The sequence below is a fragment of the Oryctolagus cuniculus genome, chromosome 6 (assembly GCF_964237555.1).
Source record: "Oryctolagus cuniculus chromosome 6, mOryCun1.1, whole genome shotgun sequence".
In the NCBI taxonomy this organism is placed as follows: Eukaryota; Metazoa; Chordata; class Mammalia; order Lagomorpha; family Leporidae; genus Oryctolagus; species Oryctolagus cuniculus.
Window position 1 is genome coordinate 72,911,451 of NC_091437.1, and position 24,309 is coordinate 72,935,759.

General features: G+C 41.2%; 1 protein-coding gene and 1 long non-coding RNA gene across 6 annotated transcripts in view; one reads left to right on the forward strand and one right to left on the reverse strand.

The window, feature by feature from the left end:
* On the reverse strand, positions 1-17,821 carry CLXN (calaxin). 5 transcript variants are annotated; one of them, XM_002710494.5, is made up of 7 exons: positions 17,626-17,821; positions 12,796-12,954; positions 12,033-12,137; positions 10,580-10,731; positions 10,198-10,302; positions 7,199-7,284; positions 3-2,324 (listed from the first exon to the last, which is right to left on the reverse strand). In XM_002710494.5, the coding sequence occupies exons 1-6, from the start codon at positions 17,681-17,683 to the stop codon at positions 7,225-7,227; spliced, it is 639 nt and encodes a 212-aa protein (XP_002710540.1). In that variant the 5' UTR covers positions 17,684-17,821; the 3' UTR covers positions 3-2,324; positions 7,199-7,224. The 5 variants fall into 5 exon arrangements, with proteins under 5 accessions (XP_008253731.1, XP_002710540.1, XP_069931924.1 ...); XM_008255509.4 differs by lacking the exon at positions 10,198-10,302 and having other exon boundaries at positions 1-2,324; positions 17,626-17,820; XM_070075823.1 differs by lacking the exon at positions 3-2,324 and having other exon boundaries at positions 3,424-7,284.
* LOC138850072 (uncharacterized) overlaps positions 17,809-24,309 on the forward strand; it is a 15,701-nt gene continuing 9,200 nt past the window's right edge. The window contains exons 1-2 of the long non-coding RNA XR_011389469.1: positions 17,809-17,989; positions 18,252-18,405. This is a non-coding gene — a long non-coding RNA (uncharacterized lncRNA). The remainder of the gene's footprint in view (positions 17,990-18,251; positions 18,406-24,309) is intronic.

The window sequence follows — 24,309 nt, forward strand, 5'->3', positions numbered from 1 at the left end:
GGAAGAATGGACAGACAAGGGGTGGCAATGACCTCACCGACGATGTACATACTTTACATGGTAGCCCCGCCCACAGCCCTGAGGGCCTTCTGGAGGTTCTCCAGGAAGCTGGAGGCCCTTGGTTACCACACAGTTCAGGACCATGGGACAAAAGAACTGATGTTGCTTTAGACAGAAGACCTCGAGGTGGGAACTAGATGACGTCTGAATCTCGGCATTGTTTGTTACACAGCACGCACCAGGTTTTGCTCAAGCTGGTGTCCTCAGTCTGTGGGTTGGAAGTAATCAATATTGTTTGCTTACCACTTACAAGAGTTGTGAGATAATAATGTAGACGGCTTAGCGTAGTGTCTTGAACGAGAACACTCACTGGGTGTTCATATCACACCCTTTTCAGAGTGAGGATTGTGACAGGCACTCAGCATGGGGTTAAGATGACGCTTTGGACACTTGCATCACACATTGGAGGGTCTGGGTTCAAGTCTGGATCTGCCTCGGATGCCAGCTTCCTGCTAATGCACATCCTGGGAGGCAGCAGGTGACGGCTCAAGTGGTTGAGTCCCTGCCACCCACATGTGAGACCTGGATGGAGTTCTTGATGGGCATTTGAGGGGTGAACCAGCAGATGGAAGATCTTTGTCCATCTGCCTCTGTTTCTTTATCTTGACAATAAACTGTTTTACAAAGAGCACAAAGAGATTATGAGGGTTGTTTTATCCTGTTTTCTGATTCCACTGCACTTCTGAAGGACTGGTGAAGGGAGACTTGACCAAATGGTTTTAATTAAACTTTTGGGCTGCCTTGTGCTCTGGGGCTCTGTGCTTCCCAGGAGGCAGGGACTTACACAGAGGCCTGCAAACCCCCCTGCTGATTTCCACACTGTTCTCTCCCTTGGTGCTGCGTGGCTAAGAGCTGCAGTGTCCTCACCAGAGGACAGGCTGCTTGTGGCTCCCTTTCTCTACACAAGGACACTGGAGACATGGGCAGGAGATGGGAAGGCGGGCTTCAGGTTAAAGGGAGGACAGTCTGTATTGCACCCGATTTATTCAAATGTCCTTTAATTTGACAGCCTCTCATCCCAGGGAAGTCTGTGTGAGCCTGGCTGGGGCCACATAATAGCAGCAGTGTGGAGCTTAACAGGCAGGGGAGAGGTCAACATAAACAAGAGGATGTGTGTCTTAGGGGGAGGAATATTTTCTTGGCGGATTAGGTAGGAGGCAGAAGGTACACAGCAAGCCACAAATTACCAGGGATGCAATCGCGAGCAGTTAAATGCTGCTCAGGGTAGTGACACCCTGATAAAGACATTTCCAGTGAAGAAGTGCACCTAGTTTCACCCTGTTAGATTTCCTCCCATTTTTACTCTCTCATGAAACTGAACAAGCTTCCTTGAGCTTTATATTATGAGACTGGGACTCTGATTGACTTGGTCTGTGTTTGGGTTGGTTTCTTCCACAAAGGTTACTTAAGACTGGAAAGCCCTGCAAGTGGTCGTGTGCTTCCCTCTCTAACAGATAGCAGCCGCTGAATCAGAAAATGCAAATATAAAACTTCTACCTCTTTCTGATGTGTTACTAAACCGTCCTCACAATTTGCTAATTGTAATTAATATATGTGTGTGATAAATTTCTATTTTATTATACACATTTTATAGTCTTTCTGTGTCTAATGAAATTACAAGCCCTCTCTTGGCCGTGCTCTGTAAGAATTAGCCTTTGTCCCAAGATAACTGCGCAGAAGTTAGGGGAAGATTCTGTAAGAAAGTAGGACGTGGTTGATCTGGAAAAGTGGGGAATCTGGAGAAGCTCAGGGGGACACTTTCCAGATGGTTGGCTTCACAGGTTCAACACAGTTTTGAGTTCAGTTCCCTTTAACATCCTTCTTTAATTAAAAAAGACTAAACCAGGCAGGGCCCAGAGAGGAGCTGAGACCATGAGTCCACAGAGGGGTGGGGATGACTTCACCAGCATATGGTGCGGAATGGTCATTTTACATCATGTGTGGGGGGAGCGCATGGACAACCGGCTAGAATACATTAACCCTCCTGCTGTCATGCAGAGTGGGAACTTACTGGATGTTTTGGATGATTTTATGGTGCAAGCAATTGCAGGCCTGGTTTCCTACAAGTGCAGTCTTGTGCAGAGAGATATTTGTGGGTTAAGAATGCAGGGCTACCAGTTCTCAGCGGTGGTTTTTAAATCCTGTAGTTAAAAAAAAAGAAAAACACTTGTTTCCCAAACAGAATCTCTCCGTGCTGCTGGCAAGGTTATCTGGTGCCTCTTTTGAAGGGGTCCAGCTGGGTTTTCTGCTGGTGCACCAGGGTGCTGGAAGGGAGAAAGGTAAGCCAGTGAGAGGAAGGCTACATTGCATCTTCCCAATTATAACCACTCACCCAGAGATCCAACCCACCACCCCCAAGGCAGGCAAGTGACTGGGCTCACCCACTTGTACCAAGAAGCGTGGGAGTCAGACCATGCCCAGCAGTGGAGAGGTGAGGGCTGGGTGTGCAAGCCTAGGAAAGGGCTCTTCCATAAAGGTGATGTGAGTGTATTCAGATGCCCCTCCTATCAAGTGAGTGCATTTTCAAGACTAAACTAATTTATGAGTTGTTGCAGTGATGAAATAAGGATGCTCCAGCAATCCAGGTGTAGTACGAGAAGAAATGATGTGGGCAGGTTATGATGAGGAGGCACAGATCTTGAGAAGCTCTTGAGAAGAGCTTTGTGTTCATACAATCAAGTGCAAGCATCACCTTAAAATGCACTAGAAGTAATTGTTGGCTACCATTTTTATAAGGCTTAAATAATGTCATAATCAATCTATAATAAAACATTAGAACAGATACATAAGATTAATTCTCTATATGACAAAGTTAAATCATGCTCATAGTGGTCCATGACATTGGCAAGGGGACTACAACATTCACCATAAAGGAGGGGACTGGCATTGTCATGCATCAGGCATAGCAATTAAATAGGGAACCTATAAAGGAGGGGAAAAATTATACACCAGCAAATTGGATGGCCCTGAAGAGATGGATAAATTCCTACAAACATAAAACCTACCAAAACTGAATTAAGAAGAAATAGAAAGCCTTAACAGACCATTAACAGATAAGGAGATCACATCCTACATCAGAATACTCCCAACAAAGAAAGGTCCCAGAACAGATGCTGCACAGGTGAGCCCCATCAAACATTCAAAGAAGAATTGATATAAATCCTTTTTAATTTGTTCCAAAAAATACACAGAACACTTACAAACTCATTTTATGAAGCCAATGTCATCCTGATTCCAAATTAGACAATGACAACACACACAAAAAAATTCCTGATAAACATAGATATAAAAATTCTTAACAAAATACTAACAAACAATTCAATAATTTTCAATTTCAATAAATTTTCAATGGAAAAGACCATACAACAAGAACAAGTGAAATTTATTCTTGGAAAGCAAGGATGGTTCAATATATGCAAATCAATCAATGTGATATGTAACAGATTAACAACAAGAAATAAAATAATTGACCATAAGAATCTCAATAGGTGCAAAAGCTTTAAAGTTTACAATTCACATATGATTAAAATTCTCAACAAAATAAGTATAGTAAGAACTTACTTAAACATTATAAAAGTGTATATGAAAAGCCCACAGCTGCCATTACAATCAATAGAGAAAAATTTAAAACTTTCCCTTCAGGAACTGGTGGGCAAAGATGGCCACTCTTGCCACTTCAATTCAATTTTGTATTGTAAGTCCTAGGCAGAGCAATTAGAAATTAATATGTCCAAATTGAGGAAGAAGAAATAAAATCATCTGTTTGCAGATGACATCATTATGCATGTAGAAAATCCTTAAGATTCAAAAAAAATCTATAAGCATTAATAATCAAATTAAATAATGTCATAGTATATAAAATCAACACATAAAAATCACCCATATTTTTACATGCAAACAATTAACTATCAGAAAAGGAGATGAAGAAAATAAGTCCCATTAACAATAGCAAGAAAAAGAATATAATACTTAGTAGGAAATTTAACTACAGAGGTGAAATGACTTTTACACTGAGAAGTATAAAAACAATGGTGAAGAACATTAAAGAAAGCACAGATAAATGGAAAGTCATTACATAATCATGGCTTGGAAGAATTAATGTGGTTAAAATGGCTCTATAATCCATTGTGATCTACAGACCCAATGTAATCCCTACCAAATTCCAATGGAAATCTTTATAGAAATAGAAAAAACAAATTCTAAAATTCACATGGAAGCACAAGTTACTCCAAATAGCCAATACAATCTAGAGCAAGAACAACCTTAAAGGCATCACATTTTCTGACTTCAAAGTATACCACAAAGCTACAGTAATCAAATCTATATTGTACTGGCACAAAAACATACATATACAATAATAGAACAGCATTCAGAATCCAAAATTAATATAGGAAACTACAGTCAACTTATCTTTGACAAGGTACCAAAAATATACATTGAGGAAAGGATAGTTTCTTAACAAATGGTGCTGGAAAACTGGATTTCCAAGGAGGAAGAATGAAATTGGAGCCTCAGCTCACATCATATACAAAAATCACCTCAAAATGAAATAAGAACTTAACTGTAAGACCTGAAACTATAATTCTATTAGAAGAAAACACAGGGAGAAATCTTCTTAACTTTGCTATGGGCCATTTATGGGCCATTTTTTTTTTTTTTGGATATAATTCAAAAGCACAGGAAACAAAATAAAAAATAGGCATAGATGATTGACTCAAACTAAAAAAAAAAAACCTGCACAACAAAGTAAACAATCAACTGTGAAAAGGTAACAATTAGAGAAAACATTTGTAAACTATGTATCTAATAACTGTTTAAGGTCTAAAAATATAAGGAACTCCTACAACCCAATACCCAGAAAACAGCTAAGAAATAAGAAAAGACCTGAACAGCCAACTTCTCAGAAGATGACCTACAAATGGCCAAAGGGTGTATGAAAAATTATTCAGCACCACTAATCAGTGGAAAAATGCCAATCAAAGCCATGATGAGATATTACCTCATGCCTTTAGAATGGTAATTATCCAAAATGGAAAAGGTAAGTGTTGGCGAGGATGGGTAGGAAAAGTAATATTTGTACACTATTGATGCAGTACAAACCAGTACAGCTATTATGGAACACAGTATAGAGTTTTCTCAAAAAATTAAACATGAGATTATCATATGTTCCAGCAATCTTACTTCTTTCCAAGGGAAGTGAAATTACTATCTGCATTGCAAAGAACTATCTGCATCCCTATATTCATTTAGCATTATTTTAAAGTAGCCACAATATGAAAACAACCTAAGTGCCAATCAATAGATGAATAGATAAATAAAATTTGATATATATAGGAAGATATGTGTTTGTGTGTGAAATATTATTGCACCTTTAAAAATAGTGAAATTGTTATTTGTGGCAACATGGATGAACCTGGAAGGCATTATAGTAGGTGAAAAAAGCCAGACACAGAAAAAACAAATACTGCATGATCTCACTTATCTGTGGAATCTAAAATAGCAGCAGGAAGTAGACTGCTGGATGCCTAGGACTGGGGGAGGGGAACACGTGAGATGTTAGTCAAGGGGCACAAAGTTTTTTATGCAGGATGATGAAATCCTGGAAATTTAATGAAGAGCAATGTGACTATAGTTAGAAATACTGTATTATACACTTGAAATTTGCTAAGAGGGTACACTGGACATACACTAAAAGACAAATATGTTAATCAGCCTGATGGCAGCAATGTTTTACAATGTCTATGTATATCAAAACATCAAATCATATACCTTAAATATATATACTTTTGTCCATTATCCTTCAATAAAAATGGAGAAAGAAACCCAAAAGCATTGTGTTTCATTATCTACTACTGCAGAGAGAATAATTATGTCAAAGCCCATTTGTATAAGATCCTTTTTTTTAAATTTTTTTTTTTGACAGGCAGAGTGGACAGTGAGAGAGACAGAGAGAAAGGTCTTCCTTTTGCCGTTGGTTCACCCTCTAATGGCCGCCATGGCCGGCATGCTGCGGCCGCGCACCCTGATCTGATGGTAGGAGCCAGGTACTTATCCTGGTCTCCCATGGGGTGCAGGGCCCAAGCACTTGGGCCATCCTCCACTGCACTCCCTGGCCACAGCAGAGAGCTGGCCTGGAAGAGGGGCAACCGGGACAGAATCCGGCGCCCCGACTGGGACTAGAACCCGGTGTGCCGGCGCCGCAAGGTGGAGGATTAGTCTAGTGAGCCGCGGAGCCAGCCTGTGTAGTACTCCTTTTCACTGTGTCTACTGACTGGGAGAAAAGGAGCTCACATCACCCTAATCAATCCCTGTCTCTCTCATGCTTCATCTGATGCCACCAGTACCTGCACACGGTCAGGTGTGAGAGAGGCAATTCTGTCTTTAGGAGTCACAGCCATTGGGCCCAAATAGTACCCCTTGATGGCAAAGTGTCCAAGGGGGAACTGTCATAGTGCAGGGACACCGGTCCTTCAGAGCACTCAGGCTGTGGCATGCAATAAAAAGGAAGGTCAGGCTGGAGAGACTGGGAGCCAGAGGAGGTGGGAGCTTTGGCGGCCAACTGCAATATATATATATACACACACACACACACACACACACACACACACACATGTATCTTAATTGGTCCCTGGATCTTTCATTTTATGTATCTCCCTCAATGACTAGCAGAAAGGTGTTTCAATGATACACACCAGTATTGTTATTCTTTTGAAACCATCTTAATTATTTATTGACTCAGAAAATTTAGTAGTTTCAATGACTTTTCAGTATACAGTATACCTAGTTAGTGCCTTTATGACATGAAGAGTATTGATATTTATAATTCATGATTATATAATTTGTCCATTCACTGACTGAATCCAGATGTTTTATGACAGTTATGTGTTTACAAGGATTGTCCTGTGATGGAATACCTCTAGTGATGTTAACTTGTCTTGCCAAACTCAACAACATCTGATGAGGAGCTTCTTGCATTCCATGTATGAATATTTTACTTGCACTTCACACCAGAGGTAAATCAAATGTGTAAGTGAATCTCACCTCTCACCCCCAAACACAAAATTCAGCATCATCTTTCTGAGTCAAGCAAAAAATAAAAAAATAAACAACGCATATGTGCCTTTTTTTTTTTACTCACTTGAGACAACACAGACATTTAGACATTCACATATCACTGAATTCATTTGGATCTTTGAACACTTGCGCTTCAAATTCCATCTGGCTCTGTAAAATAAAAGTGTCCAACTCAGTATGATTTCTAAAAAAGACAGAACCACACAAAATGTTCTGTATGCTCCTTAGTGTGATGTAGAGAGACACAGGGGAGTAGAGGGAGAGCCGGCAACAAGACCTTATGGATTTTATGCATTTTTTCACACACAGATCTCATCAGCTCTGATTACATTCCAAGAAAAGTGCTTGGTTTTGAGCCACAAAGAGGAACAAGAGCACAAGCACCTGCTCTACGTCTCCAGGAACCCCATGTGAGTGGGGACACTGGCCAGAGACTGGGAGCCTGTTAGTGCAGTGAGAGTTGCAATGATTCTCGGCACAAGGTGGACTCAGGAGTAAAGCAGGATGAATGAGGACACAGCCAGGCCTCGGTGGGGGAGCAAAGTTGCTTCCTTAAATAGCAGGGTCAGTCTGAGAGCTGAAGGCAGGGAGGGTGAGGAAGGGATGAGATCCCGTCAAACAAGAACCCAAGAGCGTTTGTGAGATTTTTTAACAAGGAAGGCAGGGTGACTTTGACAGTAGTAGATTCAGGGGTGGGTGAGAAGAAGGTGGTACTACAGGTTTTACATCTGGATAATTTTTTCAAGACACTTGATTGTGAGAAGAAAGTCATTGACAGAAAACAGCAGTCAATATTGAATTAAGGTAATGTCCTTTCCACCCTTTCTCTCTTTCACTCCCCTTCTCCTCTCTTGTTTTCTCCTTTTATTTTCTCTCTCCTTTGCTTTTTCGGATGGGATGATCTGAAAACATTTTAAAGGTGAATGGTAAGATTTAATTAGAGAGGGAAGAATTTCAATGTGTTGGGTAAATGTAAATAATGAAGTAAATCTTGAGAAGATTTCCAGAACTCCCCACCAGGCACTCAGTCCATCCATCCGTCCGTCCATCTATCCATCTGTCCATCCATCCATCCATCCATCCATCCACCTATCCATCATTAGGCATCTATTCAAAGGCTGTAGGGAAATACACTGAAATGAGGACCAAGCTCTCGACCTCAGGGAACTTACATCTATTTAGTGAGGCAGAAGATAGTAAATATATTTAGGTAATGAAAATAACTGAGAAGAAAAGTAATGCAGGGTTGGGGGAAGAGTCAAGATGAGGCTCTATGAGGAAGTGTCCTTTGGTGGAGATGGAGGAAATGAGAGACTGAGACATATGAGGGTCTGGGGAAAGGACTTCTGGACAGACGTAGCAGCAAGTGCAATGGCATGGATGGAGGCAGAGCAAGATGGCTGACACAGCTCCAGTAGCAAGAGAGAAACAGAGATGGTAAGAGATGTGGATGGAGTGAAAGGGCTCACTGTATCAATTTCAGAACTCACTGGAGGGTTTTGAGCAAGGCATGGCAGCATTTACCTTTGACTAACAGCGGAAGCAGGAAAGCTGATGGTCTGGGCTAGGTGACACATCATGGAAGCTTGATGTAGCTTAGTGGCCAACAGATGTGTGCAGAAGAGGTTATATTTGAGTATATATTTTGGAGGAGTAGCTAATCATGCTACAAGATAGAAATTAATGATGGCTCCTAGGTTTTTGACTATGCGACTGAGTGTGTGAGCATACCACTTATTCAGACAGGGGGTAACTCGGGGAGGAGGATGTTTAGGAGGAAACCGAGAGTTAGTTGTGACCATCAAGTAGGCATCAGTAGGCAGCTGGAGATACAAACTAGACTAATTATAATTACATACAGATCACTCCACCTGCCTTAAATCCCCCAATGAATGCTTATCACCTTCATGACAAAAAGCAAGTACCAAGCTCTCAGGGCTTGGTCCTTCAGCACACCCATAACCTTGTCACCAGCCTCATCCCACACCGTGTGTCCTCCTGACACAGACTTACTTGCATCTCTTTCTTGCTTTCTTTCCCCCCTCCCTCTCTCCTTCTGTGGATATCCACCATTCCTTTTGCTTAGATTATTCTCGCGCACTTTGACCAGGTCATATTGTCCTTCGAAACCCAGTTCTTCCTACAAGCCTTCTGTGTCCTAAGAACAATTCCAGACAGCTGGTTTAGGTGCCCATCTGGTCTACTATCACAACACTACCTATATCTCTGTGGACTCAGCACCATGGGACCCAGGGACGTCACCCATTAGCGAGTGAACTTGGACAGGCTGCTTCAATTCTCTGAGCCTCCACTTAATACTACCTGCTTCACAGGATTGTTAAAAGGATTAAATGAGGCGATATATCACAGAGTGCTTATGACATTGCCTGGCATAGCTGAAGCACCATAAAAGTCATTAAATATTATTATAATAACACTTATCATACTGTTGTGTAATTGTTTTTATGTTACATTTTCCCAGGCAAATCTGAGCCGTTAAGGATAGTCAGGGAGCCTTTCATCTGTGCTTCTGGTGAACACTGAGCCTCATTAATTATTTCTAACATGAATGAATGAGTTAATAATGAAAAAAAAAGCCAATACTGGGCTACAAAAGTACTGTGAGATAAACCAGCAGGTTCTTCCTCAGTAGACTTTATCATCCACCAGAATGAAACCAGAATGCTATGGGTTAGGGCAGAAATTTGGTGGAGCAGGTAAGATGCTACTTGGGATGTGCATATTGGAAGACTTGAGTTTGAGTCTGGCTCTCCAATCTACTTTCCTGCTGATGCACATCCTGGGAGGCAGTCGCTGACAGCTAAAGTACTTGGGTCCATAACACCCATGTGAGAAACCTGGCTTGAGTTCTGCGCCCCTGATTTTGATCTGGCCTAGCCCTGGCTATTGCAGGCATTTGGGGAGTGATTCAGCAAATGGGAGCTCTTTGTCTCTCTGTCTTTCAAATAAAATAAATAGAAATTTACAAAATTAAATAAAAATTTCCTGTGGTTTCTCATAGGTTATATGTTGGGTATGGTTCAGAGAAAGTGGTATCACTACCTTTGGATCAGGTAAACATGGTCCAAAAGCTTCCAACAGAAGGGTTTCTTCTCTCACAGCCTTTTCATAGTCTGCAAAAGACAGCTTCCCGTCGTGATCATGGTCCTGGGGCCAGTGAGTGGGTGAGGGGACCAGCAATGCATCAGTTAACATGCAAATACTTAGCAAAATAAATATTCTTTTAATTGTCAAGTGCTAATAGTAGAAGAGTGCCAGCAAATGAGATTAGATAGCAAAATGGAAAATAATTATTATAATAAAGATAAATTCAATTGTTTCAGTTAACTAAACAAGAAACTGAAAATTATAATTTGAATTCTTATTTCTATCCCTTATCTGTTCTATACATTTCAACATCAGACTCTAAATTATCTGGAATTACCATTTTCTTAAGTGTTGTTTCAACCAAATCTTTAATTCCTTCATCAGGATCTTCCTCTGAGGGCTGTTTGAGAAGGCTGTTCTTCAGCATGTGAAACATTTCCTCCTTTGAAATGAATCCATCTCCATTCAAATCAAACACTTCAAAGCAATCTTTAAAACAAAACAAAGCAAGCAAATGGGGTGATGTTGGGTGCAATAGTTAAGGTGTTGCTTGGGACAGGTTCTACAGTGCCTGGGTCCAAGTACTAGTTCCATTCCCAATTCTAGCTTCCTGCTAATGTGCACTCTAGCAGGCAGCTGGTAATGGTTCAAGTATTTGTGTCATTGCTATCCATGTGAGACACCCAGACTAAGCCCTGGCAATTGTGGGCATCTGAAGAGTGAAACTGTCAAAGAGAAGTCGATCATCTCTTTTTGCTTTTCAGATCAATCAATCAATCAATAAATAAATTATAAATTTAATAGTATCACTTAAATAATATTTTCTTGGATACATTTCTCAGGCACATTTCCATCTTTTAAAAAATTTTTTTTAAAGATTTATTTTATTTATTTGAAAGATAGAGTTACAGAGAGAGCTAGAAACAGAGAGGAAAGAGAGGTCCTCCATCTGCTGGTTCACTTCCCAGGTGGCCACAAGGGATGGAGCTGCACCGATCTGAAGCCAGGAACCAGGAACTGCTTCTGGGTCTCCCACGTGGGTGCAGGAGCCCAAGCATTTGGGCCATCTTCTACTGCTTTCCTAAGCCATAGCAGAGAGCTGGATCGGAAGAGGAGCAGCCGGGACTAGAACCGGTGTCCATATGGGATGCAGGCACTTCAGGCCAGGGCATTAACCCTTTGTGCCACAGTGCCGCCCTGACATTTCCATCTGGTTGATGCTTTATCAACCCCACAACCCTTGGCACAATCTGATTTTCACAATAAATGTTAATGTACACTGGTTCACTAGTTGAATACAGTTCAAAAATTCTTAGAAATGGTTTCCTTACACTCATCTATGAAAAAGCATACTACGAAACAATAGCTTTTTATCTTGAAACTCTTGGAAAACTTACTGAAATATGTAGCATTCATCAGAATTAATTGAGAATCAAGACTATAAACAGAACATTTGAATCAATGCTCTGGTTTCATGGTTACAACTCAAGTAATTAAATATATAAAATGCATAATACACAAATGTATACACATGTAATTAGCATATCTAGTAATACATATTTTTAGCATAAATTATTCCTCAAAATTGTTGGTTTTCCTTTCCATTAATTTTCTTTCAACTCTGTTGACCTGAATTCACTCCATATAAGAAGCTACTGGGGATTCCAGTCAACTGAACAACCAGCTACTCAATCAAACTGACTTCATTGGCTGGATTAGAGGGCGTTGATTTAAATATTCTAGATATATTAATTACAATGTACAAACCAATAGGATGACTGCAATCTTACATCTCATTTTTTCTTCCAAAGATCCTCGAAGAAACAGTGATAATCCATTAACCCACTCTGATACATTTACACAGCCATCGTTGTCCTTATCAAAACCTCGGAATACTAAAGAAAGAGAGATGTGCAATGTCACAATTCTCAGTACTGAGTCCACATTAGTATTACTTTTAAAATTCAGAGAGCATTTCAAGATCAGGTGGTCCAATGTCCTCACTTGATACAGGAGGACACTAAGAAACAGAGACACAGAAACCTCTTTCATTTAAACATTCAAATTTTCTCTGTGTTTTGAGATCAAAGAATAGTTGGATATCTAAATGCATTAATTATTTATTAATAACATATATTTGAATAATAAATATGTGAATTATATTAGATATTTGGATGTAATAAATAATTTATATTTTTGTTACTTAAGCAAAGTACTGCTATTACCTAACTGAAGGAATTGTGTCTTAATTTTTGTTGGAATATTTTCTGTGGGTAAGGAAATTCAAATGTCCTTTGCAACCTATTTATTATTATGCTTACTTATTAGAAATAGAAATATTTTTTATTTTCTGATACAATGTTAGGGAGACCTAGTTAATCTGATTTTGTTTCCTCCTTAAATGCATAAAATAGAGGATACTTCCTCCTTTTCTATTTTCTTTGCAGAATTATTTTTTTTATATTCAAGTGAATTAAGTTTTCTATCAAGAATATGATGATTTCCCCAACTTTTGTGGCTGGATGTAGCTACCCCGAACTTGCTGTCTCTTACCTCTGTCCATAATCATGTCATCTGTCATTCCAAATGTCACATACAGGATGTTGCGAAAGGCATTACGATCTAATCCAACGACTGCACCTGGTCGCTCTGCCACATCTCCCACCAAGTTATAGAAAAGCTTTATAAGACAGCTTACTTCAAATTTGTTAACTGTGAATAAATAAAATTAAGATATGACAGAAGGCATCTTTAAGTCCTCACAAATTTTACATTACTGAATTTACAGACAAACAGCATCAATGACATCACATATGTAGCTGTGAACAGAAATCTCTTGTGTTGAGATTCTTGACTGATAATAGAAGATATCAATGCTTTGTTATCCACTAAAATAAAAGAAGTAGTATTCCCTCCTAATAGGAATTGGATATGAAATAGATGCAAGTAAACAAATGCTCGGAAAAAATAATATTAGACAAGTCAACTGAATAAAGATTGTGGTGTCAAGTCCTAAACTTTACAGGGCCATTAGAGCTTATGTAAGAATGGTGGGGTCAGCATTGTGGAGTAGCAGGTTAAGCAACCCCTGCAACACCCCACATGTGTGCTTGTTCTGATCCATCTCCTAATGTGCCCATGAAGTCTATAGAGGACAGTCCAAGTGCTTGGGACCCTGTTACCCACTTGGAGGCCTGAATGAAGCTCCTGGTTCATTGGTTCAGCTTGGTCTAGTCCTGGCTGTTGAGACCATTTGGGGAGTGAACCAGTGGATGGAGGATCTCTCACTCTCTGTCTCTCCCTCTCTCTAAGTAACTCTGCCTTTCAAGTAAATAAACAAATAAATCTTAAAAATATAATAAAATAAAAAGGTAACAATTTCTACAGCATTTTGATTATAGATGTTCATGAGCTCTACAAGTTCACTTTTCCTTGGAAATAGATTCTGGACTCCTGAGAACTAATTAAAAAATTTTATTTTACTATAACCTTAGTGAATTCATGAGCTAGATTTTGAAAATTAACATATAACCATTCAGTAGTACTCTGGGGAAGAAAGTTTTTGCTTGACAGATAGATAGACACACAGCTACTTGCCCGCACACATAATTGTATAAAGGGTGGTGTTTATAAACACCGAGTTAATTATTTGTGTTCCAACTGCCATTTGAGGTATGTAGGTGGAAGGGTTATTGCCTGGCGTTAAGAACATAAAAGTGAGACTAAATATGAAGTATGGGTGTGGGGGGAATTTTATTTCAAAACCAGGAAAAACTATTATTTAAAAAAAAGGGCAAAATCTGTGTAATGTAAGATAAGACACTGCATAAGAGTGGCAGTCACACCTCATCTTTCAGGACAGGCTGGGCGTGAGTGTAATTCCTTGTTGGGAGAGCCACATTTTAAGAGCAAGGTTGGTAGCGGCCATTTTGGGGGGGGTGTGACCCAACGGAAGGAAGACCTTTCTCTCTGTATCTCTCTCTCACTGTCTAACTCTGCCTGTCAAAAAAAAAAAAAAAAAAAAAAAAGCAAGGTTGGAGCATGGTGGGAGGAGGGGTAGGATGGAAAAATATCACTACGTTCCCAAATCTGTATATATGAAATACATGAAACTTGTATAACTTAAATAAAACTTTTTTTAAAAAAAGAGCAAGATTGAAAACTTTGGAAAAGGAAAGATTTAGTATATAAACAAAGGAATGTAATGGTTATGATTTTAAAATAACAGTTCCCTACTGTGGAAAACAATATGATAGTTCCTCAAAAAATTAAACAAAGAATTATCACATCATTCAGCAATTCCAAATATGTATTTTAAAAGATTGAAAGCAGGATCTCAGATACTTGTATAATGTTCACAGCAGCATAAACTTCAATAACCAAAAGATAGAAGCAATCCTGGGATCAATGATTGATGAATGACTAAAGAAAATGTGGTGCATTCACACAGCAAAATATTATTCAGCCTTAAAGATGAAGGGCACATGCTACAATGTGGATGAACATTTATGGACATTATGCCAAGTGAAATAAAGCAGACACAAAAGGATAAATACTGAATTATTTCACTTATATGCAGTACCTAAAATAGTCAAATTTATAGAGACAGAAAGTAGAATGTTGGTTACCAGGGTTGTGAGGAGTGAGTGGAGAGTTAGAGTGTAATGGGTGCCAACTTACATTTGCGAAAGAGAGAAGGTCCTAGGGGTAGATGGTGGTGACGGTTACACGACAGTGTGAATGAACAGTAGTTACCTCCTGCCCATGGCTTCACTGCGCACAGTTTCAGTTACCCATTTTTAACCATGATCAGAAATTTTAAATGGAAAATTCCAGAAATAAACAATTCCTAAATTTAAATACTTCTCATTATAGTACATTGCTGTATTATAGTGATCATTCTTTTTTTTATTAGTTATCATTCATTGTTAATCACTTCCTGTGCTTAATTTATAGCAAAATTTATCACAGGAATGTATTGGTAAAAATATAGCATATTCAGAGATTGATACTAACCACGGTTTCAGGGAATGTACTGGTGGTCTTGGAACATATTCATAGAGGGTAAGGGAAATTACTATATTTAATGCCACACTTAAGATGATGAAAATGATACATTATGTGAATATATATTTACATATTAAACCACACAGAGAAACAAAACTGTATCAACACCGACAAAATGCATTTAGTGTTTGGGGACGAAAATCCTGCATGAAGAATGATGTCCTCGATGACACATTTCTCCATCTCAGCTGAAGTAAAAACTATAGAGCATTACTTCATAACCCATAGATCAAAAGTCAGCCATAAGAAAATGACTTTTGCTGAAATACTTCTTAGGTTGTAGAAAACAAGGATAAGCAAAATTAAGGGAAATCCAGGCATGGCTTTCTGCGTCCAGGAATGCTCTATCCTATCAGTGGAATGGCAGATTAGCCAGAGACCCACGTAAGGTCCATTCTCCGATTCTACAAAACTGATCCATTTCCATTCCATCCTGGTGGCATGGCCATTTGCCAATTGAGAAGAAACTGACTTTAGGGGAAAAGATCTCTAAGAAAATTTAAAATTATTATAATGACTTCTAACTATGTCTACAGTACAACTGTTATTTTTTACTCATAATCATAAAAGTTTATAAGGCTCAGCTTATAAATTTTATGTAAGGACAAAAATCAAGAGTTGACTCTTTTTCCCTGCTATGTTTTCACTTTTTAAAAAAAATATATGCTCATTGAGGCTGGTGCTGTGGTTTAGCAAGTAAAGCCACTGCCTGCAGTGCCGGCATCCCATATGGGCTCCGGTTCGAGTCCTGGCTGCTCTACTTCTGATCCAGCTTTCTGCTATGGCCTGGGAAAGCAGTAAAAGATGGCCCAAGTCCTTGGACCTCTCCACTCACATGGGAGACCCAGAAGAAGCTTCTGGCCCTGGCTTCAGATTGGCACAGCTTTGGCTGTTGTGGCCATTTGGGGAGTGAACCAACGGATGGAAGACTTCTCTCTGTCTTTCTCTCTTCTCTCTCTGTCTCTCCTCTCTGTGTGTGTAACTCTGACTTTCAAATAAATAAATCTTTGTTAAAAAGTGCATCTTTCAATTGTTCACAGAATGTTTGCTGACAATGCACTGCAAACTTGAAACATAGACTAAGTCAAATTCAGTATTGTATACAGCAGTTGTTGCATTGCTTGTATTTATCAAAAATGTTTACTAGATATTTGAAAAATATCTGTTTTTCCAGAAATGAAAGTAGTTTAATTAAAACAATAACAAAACAAAACCCTCATCAGATCATAAAAACCAGAAAAACATCTTAAATTATAGAATACCCTTTTTCTAAGAATTGTAAGATGTTTATGTGCACCATGGCTTTTCTTTATGACACCACCCCATGAAGTGAGCATTTTTCACTGCTCATTGCATCAGATGCTAATGATGACTAGAAGGTGTTAGCCCTGTCAGCTGTACAACTACATTAAAACATGTGCACTCCTCCTCTGCACAGCAGGACTGTCCTGGGACTCATGGTTTCTCCTGTGCCCTTAAGTGGCCCACAGTTCTGCAATCAGCACACAACTTCTAAACTTGCTTGCCACATAGTATCTTCCTCATCTAAACCATATCATGACTCCCTTGCCCAGGCACGGTTCTGTTTTTCAGTCTGAATACAATCATCAAGTTGGCCTCTGAGATCCCAGAACTGCCCTGTTCAAGTGCTATATCTCTGAAAAGTGTCCCTTTGTAAGGTCTCCTTTAACTTAGCACCCCACTCGCAGGAACACAGTGCAAGGCTGCAGGCAGGAGCTGATTCTTTCCCTTGTGTTTAGCATTGCTAGTCCTTTGGTTTCCAGCCAGGCACTGCGTTTAGATTGCCAATGCTGGAGTTTTATCTTTCTCAGTTGTCACCTTCTTTTGGACTCATAGTGTTCTTGCTCTGAGATGCAGATGTCTGTGCCACTGAGAAAACCGTTTCTCCTGTGGGCTCTTGGTGAGCCTCCAGAACTTGGACCTGCAGGGTGAGGGGCCATGGTCTACCTCGGCTGTGCCACTGTTCTCCAGTCTGGTGATTCTTAGTACTTATTTTACAACCTGCCTGGAGCTAAAAGCACGTCTTGTGGGCACACGTGTCACGTTCTATAATGTGAAATAAAATTAAGATGGGGCTTTGAGAAGCAAGTAAGTGCATGTAGGGGAGTGTAGGATGTATATGGATTCCTGAGACCCAGGGAATGGGTGCCCACCCCAAGAAACCAGCACCCCGGGGCTCCCTTGCAGACTTCTACAGCTGCGGCGCTTCATCCTCACTTAGGCAAAGATGGGGAGCAGGCACAGCCGCGGACCTGGCCCAGAACTCGGCTTGTCCAGCACGTGGTTCTTACTTACAATGCTTGCAATTTTTAGTTAGGGTGTCCGTCAACTTCTGCAGCTTCTTGCGGTTCATGCCAGACACTCAGCGAATCTGGTCGCAATAGTTACTGCCTTAGGACGCGGCCACTCTGACCCTAGCTAGTGCAGGGGCTGGAGCCGCCGGCTGTCTCTGTGTGAGCGCTTGCGCAGTCCTAACAAACAGTGTGGCCATGGCAACGGCTGGACCGGCCGTTGATTGGCTCCCGGGTTGAGGCTCACTTGCTACAGAACCGCCCACTAGGATAGGTAGCCATGGCAACGACTGGGCCTGTCGCTGATTGGTTTGCAGACCAGAGCCCTTGGCGCGTGCGCGCGGCCCCACTTAGCGGGCCTTAGTCAGGTACTGCCTTTTTTGATTGCTAACGCTGGAATTTTAATTTGCAGTTTTCTCTGTTTTTTTTTTTTTTTTTTTTTTTTTTTTTTAGGGTTCAGAGCCCCTTTGTTTGACGTTAGAGTAAGTGACCATTACCGTGTGCGCTCTGTGCGAGGGATGTTTTGGATAGTGAAAGTCACATGTCTAGGGGAGGCTTCAGTCTTCAGGGAGACCTGGAGGAGGTCTTGCAAGGAGCCTTACAATTAACAGCAGGTGTGTAAACCTACAGGTTGTTTTTCCTGGCCTTGTGCAAGAGGACGAGGAGCTTCTGCGCCTTCTATTAGGTTATCAGCCTTTGTGCTACGGTGCCAGGAAGGAGTCTTAACACGTGATATCTTCAAGCATCTGATGGGGTTTCTGAGCGCCAGAGGCCACAGGAGCAGGTTGGTTCTCTGGCTCTACCCCCATCTCATTCGTGGGACGTGGAACATAGGCGAAGCCACTGGCAATTTTATAAGGAAGGAAAGGGACAGTCTTCCAAATAGAAAAACAGGCTGACAAGAGCCATTTGAGTGTGAGGGATTGTCCAGCCTTGCTTTTCTGGAAAGTATCCCGGTAAACATGATCGATCCTTTTCTCATTTAAAGACAGATTCTGCGCCTACCAACAAAGGATAGTCCTTCTATCTGTAGTATGGGAGGATTTGCTGCTTTTTCTTAACCACAGATGGGATATCCTCTTCAAGACAGCAGTGAGAAAGGCGTGTCTAACTCGGACGGAGCACAGAAACTGCAGTGTTCTCTGGATTGCCTGCCTGTTTAACTCTAGTGGGGCAGAAGCCTTGGGAAGTAACTCTTTTATAGTGTATATACTGTCACCTTTAGGCTGAGGGCAGAAATCTACCAACCAGGAGTAATAATCCCAAATGAAATAGTTCCAGTGTTGAGTTCTCTGATTTTCCTTTGCTGTTTCATTTATTTGAGGAATGAAGGAATGAAACCAGGGCTGTGGATGCTTGGGGAAGGCAGGGGCTGTATTACCCTAAAGCAAACTCCCTGAGACCCGCTAAGCAATATGAAATGATCGTGATTATGAGTTTACAACAGGCCTCTGGTTAAATAGTATTCCTATGGGTCCACTTGTCCAGCAACCATGAAATAAATGATAGAGAGCAAATGAAAAGGACTGGACATAATCTAAACATACTTACTTGTGAACCCCTAGTGGATTTTGTTAGATTCCAGAGTTGTAGTAAATGTTTAATTTGAAGAGAGTCTTTTAGTGCTGATTTCCAAAGGCAGGAAGCCAAAAGAGTTGTCAGTCAATAATAGGAGCTATGTGCCCTCTCCCATCTCCAGCTGGTAAATCTGTTAAGAACCATTGGTGAAGTGTGCTGAATGCTCGCTCTGCTGACAGGGAGAGTGAGCAGGCCTCCACTGGCGGTGAGCACACGGAAGGTGTGTCTGAGCTTGGGAAGAAGCAGCAAACCCTGGGCGCTTGCGGGGGGAGCATCTACAGGTGTGTGGATCTTACCACTTCACAAGCTTCAGGCCTGTGGACACATCTGCTATGTTGCCTTATAGTGGGGAGACCATGGTAGGGGGCAATATCACAGACTGTTGAGATTAATATAGGCACAAATTCCTTGTTGTGGGGACCAACTTGCCTCTTATAAGCTCCTTTCTTCTGTGCTCTTCTTTTGGCAAATGAAGGAAAAGCAAAAAGCCCAAATGCATTGCCATGCAAAGGTCACCGCTCTAAGAGAGGGGGCCCACTGCATGATCTTGCAAATCCTTGTCTGAGAGAGCATAGTATTTATTTGAGGCGTGTTTTGTCAACCTATGAGTGAACTTCAGAGCTTTCATTGTGTTCTTGCGAAGTTTGGGAACTTGATATTTTTAGACTTCAGCCACAAGCTGTAGGTCTCATAGAGTTGGATGATTGCATTTCAAGGCAAGTTGAAATTTCGTTTGTAGTTTTGAGCTGCTAGTGCTGAGTAGACACGGGATTGCTTTCCCCCAAGGGCTTTCTTAGAAGTAAGGCAATTAAGGCTGTACGGTTACCTCATATCAAATCAACCAATAATGGAATAATAACAAATTGTATTTAATTCATTTTGTACACAAATTTTACTGTGTGTGAAATGATCATAAAGCTTTGCAAAATTTAAGCAACCTAGAGATGGATACTTTTGTCAATACTAAAGTACATCAAAGTGATTGTTAATGCTGTAATGTTTCCTTTAATTTCGTGTGCCAAACAATCTTCCCTTTGACTTGCTATTCACTGGAATGTTGCCATGACAAACAGCTTAGACCTTGACTTCATGAGAGCGTTTTATTTAACGTGGACTTTTTATGATGAAGGCATTTGGAAGTTGTTTAGGAAATGACATCATAGAGTTGATTTCCAAGTATATTACAAATCTATTATGAAATTACTTTGGTAAAGGGAAAATAGAAAGGTTTTTTATCTACGTAATTTAAATTCAATTTTGATAATTTTATTGTATAGACATACTGATGAAAATGCAGAGTGAAGTTTAGCCAACTGTTTGCGTGTGGAGTGTCCACTACTATCTCTGGCCACGTTCTCCTTTGCAGTAACTTGACAGTAACAAGCTTCTCTCTGCCCTTCAAACCCACTGAACCCATCTTCCTCAAACCTTTTGGGTAGACCTCACCCTAGCCCAGCACAATGCAACTGTTCAAAGAGCTCTCTCAGCTTCCTGATGCCAAGAGAATCCCTTCCTACCAGTCATTCTCTCCCTAGGGACCATTGGACCATTTGCCTTTTAGGGAACAATTTAATTTGCTTTTCCTAATCCCTTCTCCACAGGAGACTATACATTGCATGAAGCCTCTTTCTCTTCCTCTAACTAAGTCTATTTTAATCACTGTGTTTCTGTATCTGTCTATCATCTATCTGTTCCTCTAAAGTTTGACAACAGCACCTGTGTTGGACAGTGTGTATTAATGGAGAATGGGGAAGGGGGGCTGGCCCCTGCAGGGATGAGTTGGGCCTCAGTTCCTCCACAGCACTGGCTGTGCAAAAGCCCCATAGACGGTGAGGAGCACTACAGATGGAGGGTGCACAGAGTTCACAGTGGGGACTTTAAAAGGATCTGGGCAGTAGAGAAGAGTTCCTTTCACTGAACTTTCTCCCCAGATACTATCACCAGTGGTAGCATCTTTCAAGACTTTTGTTTTAGGCATAGTCAAGTGAACAGTGGATAAGCAAATGCCTAGGGTTTCCTAAGGTGATGATGATTTTTTTTGGACAGGCAGAGTTAGAGAGAAAGAGACAGAGAGAAAGGTCTTCCTTCCATTGGTTCACCCCCCAAATGGCCGCTACGGCCAGCGCGCTGTACCAATCCGAAGCCAGGAGCCAGGTACTTATCCTGGTCTCCCATGCGGGTGCAGGCCCCAAGGACTTGGGCCATCCTCCGCTGCACTCCTGGGCCACAGCAGAGAGCTGGACTGGAAGAGGAGCAACTGGGACTAGAACCCTGGGTGCCAGCGCTGCAGGTGGAGGATTAGCCAAGTGAGCCGAGGTGCTGGCCCTAAGGTGATGATTTTTATATTTTATGTGTAATTTGCAGAATTGTACATTAAGATGTGGCTGTGCTGAGTAATTGTTGTGGTAGTAATAATGTCCACAGGTTGCATGTGGACAGAATCTGGCTCCTCTAAGCCCCAAAGAGCTGACCAAGAAATTCTGCAGCACTCACTGGGCCTGATCCATGGAACCTTGGGTTGTGAGCATGTGCACTCAGGGTCGTGGCCTCTGAGGTAGGTGCAGAGCTACCTTGGGGATGGCAGACTTCTGTTCCTTTCTGACTGACAGGGGCCTTGTCCATTATGTCTCTCACCTGGGAACTCTGTGGCACCACACACCTACCCTACAGAGTAGGACACAGACTCACCCACAGGCCAAACCAGGCCCTTCCTGGGCCTCTTGGCCATTGCTGACCTGGAAGTGCCTTGTCAGAGTACTTGCATCCAGGCCTTTCGAATCATTTCCCCAAATCTGTAGTGTTGGTCACTCCATGAAATGAGAACCCCGGAATTCCCTCAAACAGTCCTACCCTTTTATGAGACTTCATTTCTTAGCCCAGCTCTCTCTAACCTTTCCAGCCATGTTCAACAAAACTCCTTTTCATTTGTGAACATTTGTCTTTTGTGTTCCATTTTACTTTTTGAAAAACATTTATTTATACATTCATTCATTCAAAAGACAGAGTTATGGGGAGAGAGAGAGAGATAGCAAAAGAGAGAGAGGGAGAAAGAGAGCTCCTCCATCCAGTTGTTCACTGCTCAAATGGATGCAAAGCCCCAGGCTGTGCCAGGCCAAAGCAAGAATCCTGGAACTCCATCTGGATCTCCCACATGTGTGACAGGGACCCATGAGCCATCTTCCACTGCTTCTCATGGGACTTGAGCCAGTGCTCCAATATGAGATGCTGGCATCACAATTGCTGGCTTAATCCACAGGGCCACAGCACTGCCTCATCATTGCACAGAGTTGTGACTTCACCTTTTTTCTCTAAATCTACTTGTGTAGATGTTCTACAGCAAAAGCTCTCCATTTCCTATCACTCATTCGACTGGAAGGAAATCACCATCCTGGTGCTCCTGAGTTGCTTTTCCGTAACACAGTAGCTCTATCCTTTCTTCCCGTCTACCCGTCTCAGACTGTGGTGATGCTAGCTGCTGTCGCTGCTGTAGCTCTTGCTTTGATCCATCCTCTTTGCTCCTGCCTCATTTCTGCATTGGCTCTTCGTCTTCCATCCTGTGTTTCCTAAAACTATCCACAGGATTGCCAGAATATTCCATCCGTGGCTTCCTCCTGCTTCCCCATGCCTGCAAGTTAAGGTTCATGCCCACAGCTCTGGTTCTACAGTTCTTCAAAACCTAGCCTCTGCCAGGCTTGAAAAGATTTCTGATCAGCCTCTGTATATTTAAAGTCTGGAGCTCAAGTGGCTGTATTAGATCATGGGGTTCCCTGGGAACTTGGAATCACTCAGAGTCACTCCTGTTGTGGGCACTCCCTCATAGCAGTATGAAATTAGCTTCCGGCTTATTATTTCAGTGATATTGGAGGGTTTTTAAATACTTTTATTTACCTAGACTCCTATTAGCATGAGTTTTGAAATGAGAAAGTTGGATTTCATTTTCTTTAAGGGTCCATCAAGCTTTGTGATTCTGGAAAACAAAAGTAAAGTTGGCATCCGTACACTCTCACTGCTCGCTCCCTGGGTTGAGCCTGATGAAAATGTGAGCTGTTGACCATTTTGACCCATAAAAACCTGAAATTTCATATCCATGCTTGGTTGTATCTTTTCATATTTGCTCAACATTTCAAATTGGTTAAGCAAAGCCAAGATTTTATCTGCAAATTTAACATGGCTACATTATCCTTCAGTCATTCAAATTCCCCGTGATTCCCACTGTAGATTTATGGTGTGCTATAGGAAGCAATTTGGGATGTTTTTGTTTCAGCTTTCTCCGTGCTGGTGGGGAATACCAAATGGCTGTATCTGGAGCAGGCGCTGCTCTGTTCTCATTGTCCCAGGAGGCTGCCATCTACAAAGTCTGCTGAGATTTTTTTTTTCAGCCTCTCATTAAAATTAATGTTGCCAACCAAGCCATTCAGAAGACCCTTGTCTAACAAGTGAGAAATGCAACTGTGTTTACAGAAAACTATCTTCTTGGCTCTGCTTGGAATTTCTAACAGGGAGTTTACATTTAGGGCATTTTCTTTGTAACGCTAAAAATTTCAGAAAATCAGAAAAGGTTATTTCACACTCAGTTGCAGAAAGGTTTTTGTCAATGTTGTTGTCTTCATATTTGTGAATATCACCTCAGCCTGTTTCAGGAAAAACTTTTTTTTTTATGTGAAACAAATTTTGGCATTAGTTTCCATGTGTTGCGCTGGTTGCATTCGTTCATTCATCATAATAAGAGTTCTGGGAGCCCACTGGGAGCCAAGTGTGCTGTGTGAGGCTCCAGCGATTGTGACTGCTGTGGCGTGGTGGGCACTGACCTTCCATGTTGGAGCATGGGTAAAATGGAAAGTGCATATGTGAGTCTGGGAAGACCGCGCGCCGTGCATTGTTGACACCAAGGAGTTCAGCCCCTGGGATTTACTAGTCCAGGCAACACTTTCTAAAAGCTAAAGTGTGGGGGGCTTGTTTTGTTCACACATTCTGATGTGATGATGAGAGAAGATGTGATGTGTATTATTAGGAAAGAATGGGACCTCTGGGGGAGTGGGGAGAACAGAGAGGTGTCAGACCCCATGTTACCTTACAGTACCTGGACTGTTGATGTGATGCAGGTTACTAA